Here is an 18,627-nt window from a genome sequence, read left to right on the forward strand (position 1 = left end):
TTTTACCATTCCCATTTCTTTACTGTTCAGATAAAACGACCATTAAGTAAGTACACAAAAGTCGGTCAATTAGTTTGAGAGCAACCTGTATAACCCAGCTTAGGTCACCTTTCCTATAATATCTGACTAGGAAAAGCAGTAACATGATCTTTTTCAGACTAATAGCAAACACAGTAGAACTTTGGGTCATCCAGTCCAGTGAAGGAGAAACAAATGGAACCAAAACCTCCCCTTCTGCCCCCAAGAGATGATCATAACGATTTTAGTAAGTCAAAAGAAGAGACGAACTATTAAGCTGGGTTGGCAAAAATTAAGCTTCTGTTCATAATTAATTCTAAAAAACCATCTCATAAATAACAAAACCGCTTGGGGCTCCCATACCTACTCTTAATGTTCAAAAACCATTCTGTCAAGTATTGTTTACGTTTTACTTAGACCATTTCCTAAGCAGTTTGAAACCATTCCATCACACTCCTGCTCTAGAAAACTTACCAGAAAAATGCTCGTTCACCTCTAAAGAGGAAAAAAGTAGATAATGCTTTTAGACTAACCCTGTGCATATGCAGTGACTAAAAAGAGGAACTCTGCATCTGTTGAATGCCTGCAGAAACACGGCATGAGCTTACCTCTCGTCCTCGCCATCCACCAGGGGTGTCGTCAGCGGTAGCACCTTCAACGGGAAAAGAGAAGCAGAGGCTGCAAGGCTGCTGCTACTGCCATCTGAAACTGCTGACACTCCCCCACTGTCACCACTGATGGTCTGAGGTAAGCCAACTAAGGAGGGTTCCGCTGGGCGCCTGGTATCTTCGATTTGGCTTCCAATTGCCTGAGCTAATGATTGTGCGGAGAACTGAACAGAACTGAGCGGTAGCTGTTGTGCCAAAGGCAAATTTATATTAGATGCTAGCAAGGGAGGCTGACTGACACTTTGAACCAAATTACCATTCTGAGTGACAGGGGCTTGTGCTATATTCTGTGACGGGACCAAGTTTGTCGGGGCAGAAGGCAGTCCAGAAGGACCAGCTGAACTAACCTGATTCGTAACAGAAATACTACTAGCAGAGGGCAAAGGACTAACTGCAGGCAACTGCTTCGAAACCACTCCTGGAGCTACCGACTCGACCCCCTGTGGCTGGGGAGGCACAGGTAATAGGGTACTCTGAGGTGCAATGACCAGTTGTTGAGGAAGGCCTGAAGCGCTGGGCTGAACTCCCTGATGAAGGATCGCAGCTGGAGCAGGTGGCACTATCTGTGAAGACGGAGGAGCACCCTGCTGGATAACTGAAGGTGTGACTTGGGTGGAGGGCTGCTGCAGTGCCGATGGTAGGCTTGTCTGTTGACCAATAGTTGCGATTTGACTGCCAGGAGGTACAGCAGCTACTGTCGTGTGAGCCTTGCCAACAGGTTGGCCAGCTGCCCCCGCAGGTTGTGCTTGCACTGCCGCGGGCTGCACTGGGAGCTGGATGCTCTGTGGCTGAGCCATAGGAATCACCGTGGCTCCAACAGCCACCCCTGCAGAAGTGGGCTGTCCAGATGATACCGCTGTTTGGAGAAGCGGTGAGGGCTGAACATACTCGGAGGCTGGGTTCGGAGCCACTGATGTACCATGGCTTGGGGCCATCGGAGGGCCCACAGCTGGCGCCGGCTGGCTATATTGTACCTGTTGGGGTGGCGCCCCTGGCAGGGGAGCTTGCACTGGGGGAGCCGCCTGGGAATACGGCAGTTGGGGTTGAGCCAGGCTGGCGACGGAAGGCTGCTGACCTAAAGCCGAAGTGACGCCCACCACGCCAACGGGTGACGGCTGAATACCGGCTTGCAGAGGTACTGGTTGAAGACCTGGCTTCGGCTGATAGCCCAGTTCTTGAGACGGTAACTGTACCTGCGAGATCTGCGACTGAGAAATACTCTGAGGCATGCTAACTGCTGAAATGCCCTGTGGAGCGGCGCTACTGAAGTCCATCTGCGGAAGGGCCACCCCTGGAAGGGTCGGGGGCACCGGCGGGGCTGCCAGGGTGCCCATCTCTCCGCTGCCCACACTCTCCGTGTAGTGACTCAGTGTGCTGACGCTGCTGCTCACAGAGCTCCCACTCGTGCTCTCCCTCTCAGAAGTCGCTTCGGTCGGGTTTTGTCTTACACTTTCCACCACCTTATTTACGACCACCCCTTCGGTGGCGGGTACGGCGGCGTTTTCTTTTTCATAGAACTCAGTGCAAGTCCATCGACCTTTTTTGAAAGGCTCAGAAGTAGAATCCAACTTCACGACTCTGAACCTGGACGTGTTAACGGTTGGCTGTTGCTGCTGACTCGAAACGGACCCCACTGTCATGCCCGCTGCTGCATTGGCAGCGCTGTTAAAGGCCGCGGAGGAAGCAATCGTACCATTGCCCATGCCACTCAAGATATTCACATTAACCCCGCTGCTCACTGCAGGCCCGACACTCACACTAGCAGCACTGGGGATACTGCTCACACTTATATTAGCGTTACCAAGCATGCTGCTGGTCACAGGAGGATTAAAACTACCCACAGCAGTGACGTTAACGTTATTCATCGTATTGGTGCCCGTAACAGAATTTATACCTAGGCTGCCGGTAGTACTCGGAGCACGGACACTAGTCATGACAGATGCCGGCGAGCCACTCGATGATACAGCAGAAGTTGGTGCAACTGGCATAACACCGTCAGAGCTTCCCGCGGCCGAGAGTTTTCTGGACACTGGGCTTGAGGGCGGCCCTCCAGGGATGGATGTACTGGCCACCCCGGCATGGGATGGATGGTGGTGCCCGTGGTGCAGGTGGTGGCCATGAATGGGATGGTGGTGATGGAGGGGGTGTGGATGAGCATTCCCATTGATCACAACGTTCTGTTGTGGAAGGTGAGGCAAATGAGGCTGAGGAAGGTGGGGCTGGTTGGGAGAGACCGCCCCAGGTGTCTCGGCTTCCTGGAAGTTATTGAGAGTCTCTTCCGAGGAGCTGCGTTCAGGCTCCCCTAAGTCCGTAGCCCTGGAAAGCGACACATCAAGGATCTCGGAGGACGACAGATCTTCCGTGTGAGACTCATCCAAGTCGTCGTAGCTCTCCGTATCCTCTGCGATGCTGTTGTTCGAGCTGATGCTAGCAGAGATCTGAGCCGGGGTCACGCTCGTTATCTGGAAGCCACTTTTCTTTTTCATCTGCGTTCCGCCTGGCGCAAGAGGCTGTGCCTGCAGCTGAGCCTGCGAAAGGAGGTTCAGGCTTTGTGGAGGCGGAGGCTGTGGTCCCGACAGAGAAGATGCTGCAGGAGGCGGCGGCTGGAGCAGCGACGCAGGCGGAAAATCCTCGGCAGATGGGGCACTACTACCGACGCCGGTACCTGCTGCACCGAGAGCTGAGGCGCTGCCCCCGCCGCTGCCCCTTCGAGGGAACATTGCCGGGTGCGCCATCTTCCTAGCACTCATGTCTGCAGCGGCCGCGGCCGCCGTGGATTCGGGCGGCTGGTGCATTGTGTTGGGTACCGGGGCGGGGGGCGGAGAAGGCGAGTGCAATTTCCTTCTGCACCGTAATCTTTGTATTCAAGACGCCGAGGAGGAAAACGGGACCTGACGCTCCGCCCGGCGCGATTCCCCCACCTCCTCCTCCTCCTCCTCAGCCGCAGGCGCCAGCCGTTCCTGCCTTCGAGGGCGAGCTTCGGAAAGGGAGGATGGACGAGGGTGAACGGGGCGGCCGAGGACCCGAAGGGGGGACCCCTTCAGTCCTTCGCCATCCACTTTCCCCTCTGGCCTCACACCCCCTTTATACTCCGCTTCACGTGGGGTGCGGGGCGGGAGGGAGGGGGTGGGCAGGGGAGCAGGGAGGCGAGGGGAGGGGGGTGGGAAAAGCCAAGAAATGCCCACCTTCTCCGGACAACTCCGGAGCCACCTCCGCCCCTCCTCCCGTCGGCGGCGGCGGCGGCCGCTGCAAAAAGCCTCCCGGTCGCCCTGCACGAAGGCGGCGCCGAGCGAGTGTCGCCTTCCCCTCGCCGCACCCCAGCGCCGCCGCGGCTGCCGGCGGCGAGCCCCGAGCTCAGTCAGTGTCGCTCAAACCTCCGCTCCCGGCCCCGCCGGCCCGGCTCGGGCCTCCTCCCCCCACGGCCCCGCGGACCCTTTCAAACCCCCTGGGCTCGCGGCGGCTGCTGCTGCTCCGTGAGGAAACGCTGGCCGCGGCTGGGGCCGGCACGGCGAGGCTCGGGCGGCGGGGCGCCCGGTACGGTGAGCCCAGCAACGGGGCGCGGGCGGACGCGCAGAGACGCCGGGTCCTCGCGGAGCACGGCCGGGGCGCGGCGGCGGCGGTGGCAGCGGGAGCCCAGGGACCGCTCCATCACTGGCAGCCATGGAGCCCGAGCATTTTCCTCTCTCCGGGCAGGCGCCTCAGCTCGGCACACGTCCTCGGGGAGGAAGGGGCCGGCGCCCGAGCCTCCCCAGAGGGCGGCGGGACGTGCGCTGAGGAGCGCCGGCGGTGGTGCGAGCCGCTTCGTCCTCGTCCTCCGCAGCCGGTTGGTCCTCTCACCCCCGCTGCTCCCGCGGCCCGGGCGGGAGGGGGCCGCAGGCGACGGCGACTCCTCTCTCGGCGGCGTTGGTGGCCAGACGGGGCTGGTGCAGCGACTGCAGCCGACGCCGTTCAAAGGAACGAGAGGTGGGGTTTGGTCGGTGTCGGCGAACGGGGCGGGTGAGTGGGTGGGTGCCGAGGGAGGGCGGCGGGCGAGGAGGGGGTTGTGGTGGTTGTTACTAGTGCTCTTCTCCGGCTCCGCCGTATCCCCCGGTCTCTCGCGGCATCGGGAGAGGAGGGACCAGCGCCCGAGCGCAGGAGGAGGAGGAGGGGCGACCGCGGGCCAGAGGAGGCGGAGGCGGTGGCAGCGGCGGCGGCGGCGGCGGGAGGGGGCCGGCTGAGGAGAAGGAGGGAAGATGGCGTCTGCGCATGCGCCTCGGCGCCGCAGACATAAAGCCGGGTCTGGCGGTAGAAGGAGGCGGCGGCGGCGGGTCTTCGGGCCTCGCCGAGCGCCGGGTGTCCCGGCGGAAATTGCCGAAGGTTGACTGAGGCGCCGGCGGTAGGGGGGTGGGGAATTTCGGCCTCGGGGGAGAGAATCCGGGTCGGCCCATGGGGGGTGGGGCGGGGCGCGGAGCGCGCGCCGGTTAGGCGTGTCCGCTCCTTTTTCCACACGCGGCCGGCGCGCGCGCGGGCACGCGGCGGGCGGAGGGGCCCGCGGAAGCCGCCGGGTCCCTGGGGCTCGGGTGTCCGCGCCCCGGGTGGTGTATCCCCCCCGAAAACCCCGCCTCCGGAATGGGTAATGAGGCTTTTCTCCGCAGCAGCAGCATCACGAGTTTCAGTTCCCAGGAGTCCGCCGCCGCCACGACATGAGTCAGGCGTTCCTCCTAGGCGCGCGGCTGGGCCCTCCTCCCCGCCTCGCCGCACCTGGGCTTGCCCCCCGGGCCGCGCCGCCCTCGCCGGCTCCGAGGATATCCCCGAGCCGCGGGGTCCGCGGAAGGCCGGTGGCTCCTCGCGAGCGGCGCCCCCTTTTGTGCGGCGCGGTGGCAGCTGCCATGCGGTCCCCTCGACCCCTTCGACGGGCAGGGGCGAGCGAGCCGGCAGATGTTGCTGCTTTTTGCAGTCAACGGCCGGAGGGAGCTCGTCTCCAGAAAGGAAGCGCTTGCAATCCGTCGTAACCTGGAGGGAAGCAGCCCGGCCCAGGGCGGGGGAGGTGGGGGGGGCGGGGAACTGACCTCAACAGGTGGAGCTAATCGCCCATAGGGATAGCTTTCCCTGTAATTGTCCAGGCGGTAGGCCGCATAGGTTTTGACTTGAAAGACAAAGTGGCCTGGTCATGGTGGCAACGCGAGGACAATGATCAATGAAGACCACCTTTGCGGTTAGAAAAAGAACTGTCTGCAGTTCCAGTTTGGAAAAAAGAAAGAAAGAAAAAAAAAAAAACCTGCATAGTTTTACCGAAGCAGGGTTAGGTTTGATTGGAGGCAAGTTAACTGGAAGTTGCTGCTCTGGCCATTACACGTTAAAACGTTCTACTCTAAGCATTTTTGACCCCTAAACAAAAATGTACTTCTCGCCTAGGAACCAAGAAAACAAAAACGCAGTATAGGAAACCTCAGAAATGTTTTTTTTCAACTTAGTGTTGAGGGACTAAACGTTTATGGTCAGACCTCTGATTCACTAAATCTCACAGACCAGATCTACAGTCCTATTTCAGGAGCTTGTTAAAAACGTATGGCAGGGTTTGAAAGATGCATAATAGTAGATTCAGCATGTTACCTTTTAGCTTTCTCTAAACTTTTCCCCTCTTTCCATCCCCTAAAAGGTTAGGAACCTCACCATTCTATTGCAGTATAGAGAAGCACATGCTCAACATCCCTGTATAGCCTGTATCAGTTTTGATATATTATTGCTTTTTCCGTGCTCTCCTTCACTAAACTCGAAAAGTAGGACTATGTGTTTTTAACGAGGAGTTCTGGGCTCAGTACGAAGTACGTGCCTGCTCAGAGGCAGCAGACTTTGTGATCGCATGGACTGTAGCCTGTCAGGCTCCTCTGTCCTTGGAATTTAACAGGCAAGACTACTGGAGTGGGTTGCCATTTCCTTCTCCAGGGGATCTCCCCCCCCCCCAAAGGGATCAAACCCCCAAGTCTCTTGCATTTGCAGGCAGATTCTTAACCACTGCCACCCAGAGGACCTAGGTACAAAGTTCAGTTCAGTTCAGTCGCTCTGTCGTGTCCGACTCCTTTCGACCCCCTGAATCGCAGCACGCCAGGCCTCCTTGTCCATCACCAACTCCCGGAGTTCACTCCAACTCATGTCCATCGAGTTGGTGATACCATCCAGCCATCTCAATCCTCTGTCATCCCCTTCTCCTCCTGCCCTCAATCTTTCCCAGCATCAGAGTCTTTTCCAATGAGTCAACTCTTCACATCAGGTGGCCAAAGTATTGGAGTTTCAGCTTCAGCATCAGTCCTTCCAATGAACACCCAGGAATGATCTCCTTTAGGATGGACTGGTTGGATCTCCTTGCAGTCCAAGGGACTCTCAAGAGTCTTCTCCAACACCACAGTCCAAAAGCATCAATTCTTCGGCACTCAGTTTTCTTCACAGTCCAACTCTTACATCCATACATGACCAAAGTAATGTCTCTGCTTTTCAATATCCTATCTAGGTTGGTCATAACTTTCCTTCCAAGGAGTAAGCGTCTTTTAATTTCATGGCTGCATCACCATCTGCAGTGATTTTGGAGCCCAAAAAATTAAAGTCTGACACTGTTTCCCCATCTATTTCCCATGAAGTGATGGGACCGGATGCCATGATCTTTGTTTTCTGAATGTTGAGCTTTAAGCCAACTTTTTCACTCCCCTCTTTCACTTTCATCAAGAGGCTTTTTAGTTCTTCTTCACTTTCTGCCATAAGGGTGGTGTTATCTGCATAATAGAGTTTTGCCAAGAAAATGCACTACTCATAACAAACACCCTCTTCCAACAACACAAGAGAAGACTCTACACATGGACATCACCAGATGGTCAACACCAAAATCAGATTGATTATATTCTTTGCAGCCAAAGATGGAGAAGCTCTATACAGTCAGCAAAAACAAGACTGGGAGCTGACTGTGACTCAGATCATGAACTCCTCATTGCCAAATTCAGACTTATATTGAAGAAAGTAGGGAAAACCACTAGACCATTCAGGTATGACCTAAATCAAGTCCCTAATGACTATACAGTGGAAGTGAGAAATAGATTTAAGGGCCTAGATCTGATAGATAGAGGGCCTGATGAACTATGGACTGAGGTTCGTGACATTGTACAGGAGACAGGGATCAAGACCATCCCCATGGAAAAGAAATGCAAAAAAGCAGAATGGCTGTCTGGGGAGGCCTTACAAATAGCTGTGAAAAGAAGAGAAGCAAAAAAGCAAAGGAGAAAAGGAAAAATATAAGCATCTGAATGCAGAGTTCCAAAGAATAGCAAGAAGAGATAAGAAAGCCTTCCTCAGCGATCAATGCAAAGAAACAGAGGAAAACAACAGAATGGGAAAGACTAGAGATCTCTTCAAAACAATTAGAGATACCAAGGGAACATTTCATGCAAAGATGGGCTCGATAAAGGACAGAAATGATATGGACCTAACAGAAGCAGAAGATATTAAGAAGAGGTGGCAAGAATATACAGAAGAACTGTACAAAAAAGATCTTCATGACCAAGATAATCACGATGGTGTGATCACTCACCTAGAGCCAGACATCCTGGAATGTGAAGTCAAGTGGGCCTTAGCATCACTACAAAAAAGCTAGTGGAAGTGATGGAATTCCAGTTGAGCTATTTCAAATCCTGGAAGATGATGCTGTGAAAGTGCTGCACTCAATATGCCAGCAAATTTGGAAGACTCAGCGTGGCCACAGGACTGGAAAAGGTCAGTTTTCATTCCAATCCCAAAGAAAGGCAATGCCAAAGAATGCTCAAACTACCACACAATTGCACTCATCTCACACGCTAGTAAAGTAATGCTCAAAGTTCTCCAAGCCAGGCTTCAGCAATATGTGAACCGTGAACTTCCAGATGTTCAAGCTGGTTTTAGAAAAGGCAGAGGAACCAGAAATCAAATTGCCAATGTCAGTAGATCATGGAAAAAGCAAGAGAGTTCCAGAAAAACATCTATTTCTGCTGTATTGACTATGCCAAAGCCTTTGACTGTGTGGATCACAATAAACTGTGGAAAATTCTTCAAGAGATGGCAATACCAGACCACCTGACCTGCCTCTTGAGAAACCTATATGCAGGAAGTAACAGTTAGAACTGGACATGGAACAACAGACTGGTTCCAAATAGGAAAAGGAGTCCATCAAGGCTGTATATTGTCACCCTGCTTATTTAACTTATATGCAGAGTACATCATGAGAAACTCTGGGCTGGAAGAAGCACAAGCTGGAATCAAGATTGCCGGGAGAAATATCAATAACCTCAGATACAAAGTTGCTGCTGCTAAGTCACTTCAGTCATGTCCGACTCTATGAGACCCCATAAACGGCAGCGCACTAGACTGCCCCGTCCCTGGGATTCTCCAGGTAAGAACACTGGAGTGGGTTGCCATTTCCTTCTCTAATGTGTGAAAGTGAAAAGTGAAAGTGAAGTCGCTCAGTCGTATCCGACTCTTAGTGACCCCATGGACTGCAGCCCACCAGGCTCCTCCGTCCATGGGATTTTCCAGGCAAGAGTACTGGAGTGGGGTGCCATTGCCTTCTCCAGATTCAAAGTAGGTGGTCACAAATACTGAAAGGGAGATGGTAGTAAAAATCAAGTTCACTTGAAAACATCAGACTTGTTTTATGATATTCATGAATTTATAGGTGAATAATTGGATTTTTTACATAACTGTGGCCATTTTTTTTACATAACTATGGCCAATGAAGACGGGAGGAGAAGGGGACAACAGAGGATGAGATGGTTGGATGGCATCACTGACTCAATGGACATGAGTTTGAGTAAACTCCGGGAGTTGGTGACGGACAGGGAGGCCTGGTGTGCTGCAGTTCATAGGGTCACAAAGAGTCGGACATGACTGAGCAACTGAACTGACTCACTGACTGATGGCCATTTACAAAAATAATTTCTGTTTCAAGGCTACAACAGCCTTTGCTTTAAGAGATACACCCAATTAAGGCCACCATTCATTGCTGAAATGAAACTCTGACATGCTTTTTAAATAGTTCTTGAATGGAAAATAGGAAGTAAGTATCCTAAAAAATTGAAAGTGCAGTGGAATATAGTGGGCTAAATGTGTCTCTGAGCTACTATGTGAAAGAAAATACTCACAGTCCCTCAAATGTTGGCTTTTAGGTCAAAGTTTTAAATTACCCCCAAACAACAACTTAACATGCCTGGGGCCACCTAAATATCCACCATGATTGTGCTGATAGGGTTTGAAGCAGAAGAAACACATATAATCAAGTCTTCCAGAGTTGGACAGAATGATTCATTGAGATAACCCTGTAAAAGCAGATATTTCTAATAACCAGTAATAATGAATATTGTTATTTTTGTGCTGTTTTGATGTTGGGGGTGGGTGGGTGTATTATTTCTTTTAAAACAAACTTGTTTTCATTTTTCCAGGATAACAGTAAGACCTAAGAAAATACAGTCTTTCGAAACATGTTTCATTTTTATCTGCCGTTTCACCTTCAGATTCCTGGTGAGGCAGCCTCAAGTCCCACTGAAATATGAGAAGCAAGTCTGCAAATATGGAAAACCTGAGTTTGAGAAATGTCTCTCTCTTTCTCCAATTGCCAGCATTCCTATGACCAGTGATACATAAATATGAGTCCCTAAAAACAAACAGAAGCCCTTAAACCAACCTGGTGGTGTTATCATGTTCCCACCTTTCAATTTGAAAAGTCTGGATGTTTTTTTACATTATTATCAAATGCCCGCTGCTGTGTGGAATGAAGTCATTAACTCCTTTGAATCCAGTACTTGGACTTACCTTTGTCTTTTGAAAGCCTACATTTCACCTATTTACATTCTGAAGGTATAGTTCTGAAAGGGAAAGGCAAGTCGCTCAGTTGTGTCGGACTCTTCGCAACCCCATGGACTGTAGCCTACCAGGCTCCTCCGAACCTGGTAGGGATTTTCCAGGCAAGTGTACTGGAGTGGGGTGCCATCGCCTTCTCCGAAGTAGTTCTGAATTACTCTCTATTGTTCATATTAGTCCCAGGTGCAGTGTTCACCTAAATCTCATTATCGTGACATTGCAAACCAGCATGTAAATTTCTCTATGTCAGGAGTTTTTAGTGGGCTTCCCAGGTGGCATTAGTGGTAAAGAACCTGCCTGCCGATGCAGGAGATTGGATCCGATTCCTGGATTGGGAAGATCCCCTAGAGGAGGGCATGGCAACCCACTCCAGTATTCTTGCCTGTAGAATTCCAGAATTTTTTCTACCATAAAATAGAAAATTTCCTGACCATTATAACTTAATTTACCTATTTGTGAGAACTGTGAAATAGATGGGCATTTAAAACCAAGTAAGGGACTTCCTTGCGCTGAAACTGCAGAGCCCTCATGCCCTAGAGCCTGTGCTCCTTAATAAGAGAAGCCACCACGATGAGAAGCCTGCACACCGCAAGAAAGAGTAGCCCCCTCTCACAACTAGAGAAAGCCCACACAAAGCAAGGAAGACCCAGCACAGCCAAAAATAAATACATTAAAATAAATTAAGTTAAAAAATAAAACCAAGCAGGGACTTCCCTGGCAGTCCAGTGGTTGAGACTTCAGCTTCCGATGCAGGGGGTGCAGGTTCGATTCCTGGTCAGGGAACTAAGAGCCCACATCCAGGGAAACTATACGCTGCGTGCCAAAAAAAAATTTTTTTAATAAAATAAAACCAAGTAATTCTCCAAAAGTAGTGTCCTTGAGGAACAGGAAGAGAATACTTACACTCAGAATGGCTATGAGTGCAAAGATAAATACTAAAGAGAAACAGGTGCAGAAAATACACCATTGATCCACTCCAGTAATTATTCTGGCTAACCAGGGCTTCAGTCAGCTGTAGTTGTGTGTAACTTTTGTTTTTTTAAACAGAAGTATTTTTATTTTTTTCTTACTTTACAATATTGTATTGGTTTTGCCATACATCAACGTGAATCCGCCACAGGTGTACACGTGTTCCCCATCCTGAAACCCCCTCCCACCTCCCTCCCCTTACCATCCCTCTGGGTCATCCCAGTGCCCCAGCCCCAAGCATCCTGTATCCTGCATTGAACCTGGACTGGCGATTCATTTCTTATATGATATTATATTATCTTAAAAAAGTCAAATTTTTTAAGTGTTTAAATGAGTTATAAACATGAAAAAAGTCATATTTTTACATATGAAATTTATGCATGGGGATAGTACAGCATGTTTATTAAATCAGTTTGCTCTCTAGAAAATTGTTAATATGAGACCAGAAGTCATATGTGCTCTTTGAATTTTGTAAATTGCACAAAATACTTATTTTGAAACTTTTCATTCACATTTCACTGAGTATAGCTTAACTTATAACTGATTCAATTTTGTAGCACTTGTTAAACCTTTAATATAAATATGTTTCTGGTCAGCTAAACAATTTTATATCCTCAAAGGAGACATGATTATTTTTTTAAAAAAGTATAGAAATTTGAATTTATGGTTCAGCGGGCACACTGATATACATTAGCTCGTTAAATTCTACCCTCTGAGGGAGAAGGCTTTATCATTCTCATTTTAGAAGTAAGTGATCACAGAGAGATTAAATAACTTGTCCAAGGTTTATGCCTAAATCTGGATACTCAGGTCCCTCCTCAATGCAGATTCCATGCCTCTGTGCTGAGGATTTTCCTGCAAACACAGTATGACCTCTAGAGACTAGTATTTTTCAAAGCTCTTTTGGAAATTAATGAGTGTTCTTTTAATGCTTTTGAATGCCAAGGAAGATAATTCAGCATACACACTAATTGCGCACAGCATTTCTTCTACATGAAGTCGGATGAAAGACTTCTTCCCTGTTTGAAGCAACATAAATGTTACAGACACTTCCACAGTCAGTCTTCTCTAAGGAATGTGTTAATTTGGAGAATTTCCTCACAATTAAATTAAAAAAAATTTTTTCTAACTTCTGCTACAGAACTAAGTAACATTAAAAAAAGATAATTTGTTAACTTCGTTGTTTTTTTTTTCTAAGTTTATAATCAAATAACCCTCCAAATCTCCCCAGATGATAGCTAATATTTATTTAATGCCTACTCTCTACCACACATTTTCTAACAGCTTAAAGTGTTTTATCTCTAATTCTCACAACTGTATAATGTACGAGCTGTAATTACCCCATTTTGCAAGTGAGGAAAATGGGGTGCAGAGAGTTTGTGGTCTTAAAATTTAACAAGTGGTGGGGCTAAGATAGAAATTCCTGCAGTGTAACCTTCTCTTCCTTCAGGGCTGCATCTGAGACACGTTGTTAAATCAGGTTTCTGCCAACTCTAGCTCCCAAGTTAAATTTCCACAGAATACTCATGTTTTAATTTGTCCAAAGACTCTGGGAACACCATTTTCTCCTGATGTAGAAACATTCTAGGAAAGAATGTACATTTTAGAATCTCTACTACAGCTGCCTAGGAACTGGACATAAATGAACAGAACCACGGCTTGATAAGTTGGATGATCCTTCACTGATCAAAAACAGATGTCAAATGCTTGGGGGGGCGAGGGGGAGAGGCATTAATCACACATAATTGGGGAACACTGTCTATGCAGGACAAGATAAATGTTTTCCCATCCTAGCAATTAGTGTTCATTGAACATGAGAGCCTGTAAAATAGAGACAATAATAAACTAGTCTTTCCAACATGTTCTAAGGACCAATTTGTATTTGCATATGTTTTTGAATACTTAAGTTATTGAAATAAGCAAATTCATTATTTTTCTTTGTGTTACAATTCTGAGAAGACCTCTGTCCTTCCACCATATGTGAACCAAAACCAGGTCGAGTAGTACAAACAGATCATGGCAGCCAATATTTCTTTGTATTTAAAGATTAGGTTCACAAACACAGGTCTATTTCAAGTCTCAGAGCTCAAGGAAAAAAGAATGGCTGTTGAAGTCATTCCTCAGTGTGGAATTTTCCTTTGGTTATTCGTTTTCTCCTACTCTCAGTTATCTTTCAGGAGAAAAACCATAAAATAGTTTTCAGTAACTTATACTTAAATTGACATTCCCAGTTAATTTCACTGTGGAAGAAAACAGGAAATCAGTAGTCATAAAGGCCAAAATCTTTTCTGATTTTTATACCTTTGATGGAAAATAAAAGAAAATCTTGGATATGTGCAGCTAAATTAGAAGCACAAGATAAAATCCTTTTAAGCATATGACCACTGACTGCTAAATGCAACTGTTTGCATAAGGTGTTTACAAAACCTTCCTATGTAAGTGATATAATTAGAACAGTTAAAGGGGAAAGGTTGGAATTTCAGAGAAAAGCATGAGATAGGATTTAGAGAAAAGAGCCTAACAAAACTGATTTAATACATGCAGTGTATACACACTTGTCAAATTCAAGAAATTAAATGTATAGCTGACTCAGCCCCTTCACGGAGTTAAACAGAAAGTTAATTGCAAGGATGCCAGCAAAGCTTTCCGTCAAAAACTAGAAGTGAAGGTTCAGGTGCTTTCTTGCTCCAGTTATTTATAGACAGGAATGGGATCATGCCATAATGCCAACTCAGTGGTTTAACTTTGATGTTTTAAAGAGTTTCTAAACACCCCTTTTATCCAATGTATAAGTAACACACAAAAAATAGTTGTTGGATTACAATTCTATCAATATACATTTTTATTAAAATGGGATAGTACTGTTTTACCCCATTGTTGATCCTCAATTACTTAATAAAAGAAAAACAGCATTTTGAAAAGAATACTTCCAGTGAAAAGCATCTTGAAAAAGGATGTAAGTTCTCTTTATTCTGTCAAGCATATGATAGGAACTCAATAAGTACTTGTAAAGAATTTCTTAGATCCCACATTTTGCAATAATATTGTCGATATAATTTATCACATGAACTTTCACTACTGAACTTTTCACAGGATGTTTCTGCAGAACAGCAGGTTCAGAAATTATGACAGTAAGAAACAAGCTCACTATTAAAATTTCAGTCAAGGGCATCCAATGGTATTACATTTCCTTCTCTGTTCTTTACTTGATCTCTGAAAAATTCTCCTTGCCCAAACTAAACTTATGATAATTTTCTGACTACTCTTTTTCACGGAACATCATGCCCAAAGCATTTTTTTTTTTGTAAGAAGCAAAGTTCAGTGAAAATGGTAAGAAGATGCAAGTTGAATCTGCATCTCCTTTTCTGATAGCTTTGCCTTTGTTTAGGGATAGGGCATCATGTTAAATACTGTTGAGAACTGAGGTCCTTAGTCTCTGTGGATTCTGGAGATTCATTCCTTACATCCTGGCTTCAGGATATGGAGAATTCAGGTGCTTCTTCCTCTCAGATGAGCTCCAGAACTACTATCTAAGAAACTTAACTTGGCATGACTCATCACAGAGCTCACACAAAGACTACAATGAATAATTTCAGATAAAATGATTAACGCATCTAAAAAACTTACTACCTGTTCATTGGTCAAAACTTCCATTTGGGGGACTTCCCTGGTGGTCTAGTGGTTAAGAATCTGCCTTGTAATGCCGCAGACTTGGATTCATCCTTCGTCGGGGAAACTAAGATCCCACTTGCCATGGAGCAACTAAACCTGTGCAATTACTGAGGCCATGCACCACAACTAGAGAGTCCATATGCTGCAACGAAATATCCAGCACGATGCAATGAAGATCCTGTGTGCTGCAACTGACCCAATGCAGCCAAATAAATAAATAATAAAATAGTTTAAAAAAAAATCTTCCATTTTGAAGTATTAATACCAAATGAGGGTTCTGCTATTATTTTTGCATTTGCCTCCATATGAAACACTATTTCCTTTTACTTATGATTGTGAAGTGTAGCATGGCATACCACTCCCAAAATATGCTACTTTGGTATATTAATATTTTGTGATGTAGGCACTTAAAAAACAGCAAGTGCAAGAAGAGGCTTTCTCTGAACTCCCCTTATCTGCCTAAAGACAGATCCTCCAGAAGGAATTCCATTGTCAAAAATCGCCTCCCCAGGAGTTTCTTTAATTCATTAACCAGCGAAGATGGACTTATCACAGGAGAAGAGTGGAAGTCAGCACCACACTCAGACAAAAGTTCTTCACAAGCTATCATACTTCCAATGTGTTCTTCTAAGGGTCCACTCATCTTTCCTAGAAGTCACTGACTCTGCCTTAAGAGATCTACATCCCCCCTACCCTTTCCTAGTAAGATGATATTTAATCTTGAATTTTAAGCCACCTGGGGGAGAAAAGGGAAGCTCTCCTTAGAACTAGGAATATGAAATAATAAGACTGACTGAAGTTCAATATCATTAGTTGAATATCTACTACCTGTTTTTTAAGGAGACAAAATTGCCTAGGCGGTGCTCTTTTATGTATCAATGAGGGCACAAAAGAAGGCCAGCCTTACCATGGACCCTCACCACCGGCTCAAAGGTGTATTTATGTAACTTTATTGTAAACAAAGAGCAAATGGAAAGCAGCAGGAGAACAATTTGGTTCACGTTTCACCAAAGATATTTTTCCTCCAGGTTGAAGGTAACCAGAGACTTCTAAGTCATTGCAAACATGTCTTAATCCAGCAATTACATATAGGCACCATATGAATCTTTGGAAATTAGATAAAAAGAATTCTAATGTAACACAATAGCAACATGATAGTTTAGAAACCATGATGCCTCACTGATGCATACATCTGCTGGGGAATGAGCATATGGTGGTGCCCAGTACAGATGTAAAGAAAACCTGCAGTTATGGCTCTTTAGTATGATAATTGATTCTGAGTAAACGTATGAGTTTTGCTGCTTGTCTAATTTTCAGTTGTTGGGTTTTTGCTTTTGTTCATTTTTTTTAATGGCAGACGTTCGGGAGGCAAAAAGCCTCTATGTTCCTGGTGTAACTAAATCTAGCAATATTACTAGTAAGACCAGGGAAATATACTAAACTTAGCAGAAAGCGGAGACAATAACAACATCCAAAAGTGTTCTTTGAGGCTACTTATCCTCTGACAAATGACATGATAGCCAACAGCCAAGCACTGAAAAAAACTATGTCTGTATCTCATATGTTTAACATTAATCAATTTTATTCTATGGCAGCCCATTATCTATATGGTGACAGAACATTCCATAAGCAGAAAAACTAGAAAGGGGGATTATGTTTAAAAAGTAAATAAAAGCAATGTTATCAGACTCACCTTTAAAGCTTTGAAATGAAGTTTTTCGTTCCTTTTTATGGCTAATATTCCATTGTGCATAAGTACCATATCTTCCTTATCCATTCATCTGTCAATGGACATGTAGGTTGCTAAAACGAAATTTTTAAAACATGAACTGGAGTCCCGTTTTCAACAGGGAAACAGGATGAGAGCAGAACCTGAAGTCTATTGCACAAATTAAAGTGCATTTTGATCAGTATTTCAGGGACAGCCACTGCCTGATTATCTGCATATGCTTGTCCCCTGAGCAGTTTGCATTCTACAACCATCTCAAACCTCCCAGTCAACCCCACTGGGTTCCCCCATCCCCACACTACAATGTGTGCATGAGGGATGGCAAATCATTTACAATTTGGTCTAAACCAAAAGAGAAAAAGTCTAGGCATGTAACTCTATTGAAGTGGACGTCTAAGTCTGCTATACTTTATCTACTATTTTGGAAGAATTCCGTCATTGCTTTCTTCTAATAGCAAAGATAATAAAAAAGCTATTGTTTCATTGAGGTCTCTCAGCCCACAAACATTTATTAAGGACTTGCCTAAACTGGAAGTCATTTTTAGTGTGGAACAGAAAAGGCATGTTTGCCTACATACCTTAGACTATTCTAGAATGATTATAATATACATTTCAGTCAACTCATCACACTTCTACAACCAGCAAAAATATGACATAATCAGGTTATCAAAAAGTAAGGGGGGGGGAGAAAAAAAAGTAATAGAGTGAGTCGTGGAGCAAGAACTTATTTAAGGGTACTGAGATCACATACAGAATTCTTCAAAGGCTGCGTGAAAATAGAAATAACACAGAATTCTTTGGTGCCTTTGGGTGGTTGGAAAGCACCTGGGAGAGGTCTCTGGAAGAGTAAACAGATCTCTTTGTCTCTAAGGGACCCACCTTTCTCTCTGAATTGGCTGCCTAATTTTTATTTATTTGGGATGAGGAGAGTAGGTGGACAGGAAGTCTTGTCTTCTTCAAAGAAAGAGGAAGCCCAGACATAACAGAACCTAAACTCTTGAACATCATTTTCTATCATTACTGTCTTCTGCTGAAACCTAAGCTGATTTCCTAATGGCAATAACCCTGATACAGAGTTGAGTGGTCTGCATGACAGATACAGTAAGAACTATATTATGGAGAGTCTGCCATCAAAAGTACATTAGGGGGACTTCCCTGGTGGTCCAGTGGTTAAGAATCTGCCTTCCAATGCAGGGGACAAAAGTTCAATCCCTGGTCCAGAAAGATTCCACATGCCTCAGGAGGAACTAAGCCCACACGCTTCAACTACTGAAGCCCACATGCCCTAGAGCCGGTGCTCCAAAACAAGAGAAGCCACCGCATTAAGAGGCCTGCGTGCCACAACTAGAGAACGCCCAAGCGCAGCAACAAAGACCTAGAGCAGCCAAAAAAAAAGGAGTCCGTTGTGTGTAATTATCCACTTTTCTTTATCCACTCATCTGTTTATGGACATTCAAGTTACTTACACCTCTTGGCTATTGTGAATAGTGCTGTAATGAACATAAGTATGCAGATATATCTTTGAGATCCTGCTTTGAGTTCTTTTGGATATATGACCAGAAATGGGGTTGCTAGATCATATGGCGATTCTATTTTTAATTTGTGGAAGAACTGCTATATTGTTTTCCATAGTAGCTCTACCTCTGATCACAATGTATTTTTCATTCATTTTTGCACATGATTTGTTAGTAGTCAGTTCAGAAAGTTTGCATCTGAATT

General features: G+C 46.2%; 2 protein-coding genes across 14 annotated transcripts in view; one reads left to right on the forward strand and one right to left on the reverse strand.

Annotated features, from left to right (window-relative positions):
* The window catches only part of TSC22D1 (TSC22 domain family member 1), a 123,442-nt gene extending 119,492 nt beyond the window's left edge, over positions 1-3,950 (reverse strand). For 4 of the 13 annotated variants that reach the window (XR_009739855.1, XM_061434527.1, XM_061434528.1 and 1 more), the window contains exon 1: positions 627-3,854. Coding sequence is in view for 7 of the 13 variants with exons in the window: in XM_061434527.1 (XP_061290511.1) it covers positions 627-3,481 (2,855 nt within the window). In the remaining 6 variants the exon portion in view is untranslated. Of the gene's footprint in view, positions 1-626 lie in introns of all 13 variants that reach the window. The other 9 variants (XR_009739854.1, XR_009739856.1, XR_009739857.1 and 6 more) reach the window with 6 other exon arrangements.
* Positions 3,679-18,627, forward strand: part of LOC133258126 (collagen alpha-1(I) chain-like) — a 70,330-nt gene continuing 55,381 nt past the window's right edge. The window contains exon 1 of the mRNA XM_061434415.1: positions 3,679-4,649. Coding sequence (XP_061290399.1) covers positions 3,679-4,649 — 971 coding nt within the window. The remainder of the gene's footprint in view (positions 4,650-18,627) is intronic.

Source organism: Bos javanicus, chromosome 12 (genome assembly GCF_032452875.1).
Source record: "Bos javanicus breed banteng chromosome 12, ARS-OSU_banteng_1.0, whole genome shotgun sequence".
Lineage (NCBI taxonomy): Eukaryota > Metazoa > Chordata > Mammalia > Artiodactyla > Bovidae > Bos > Bos javanicus.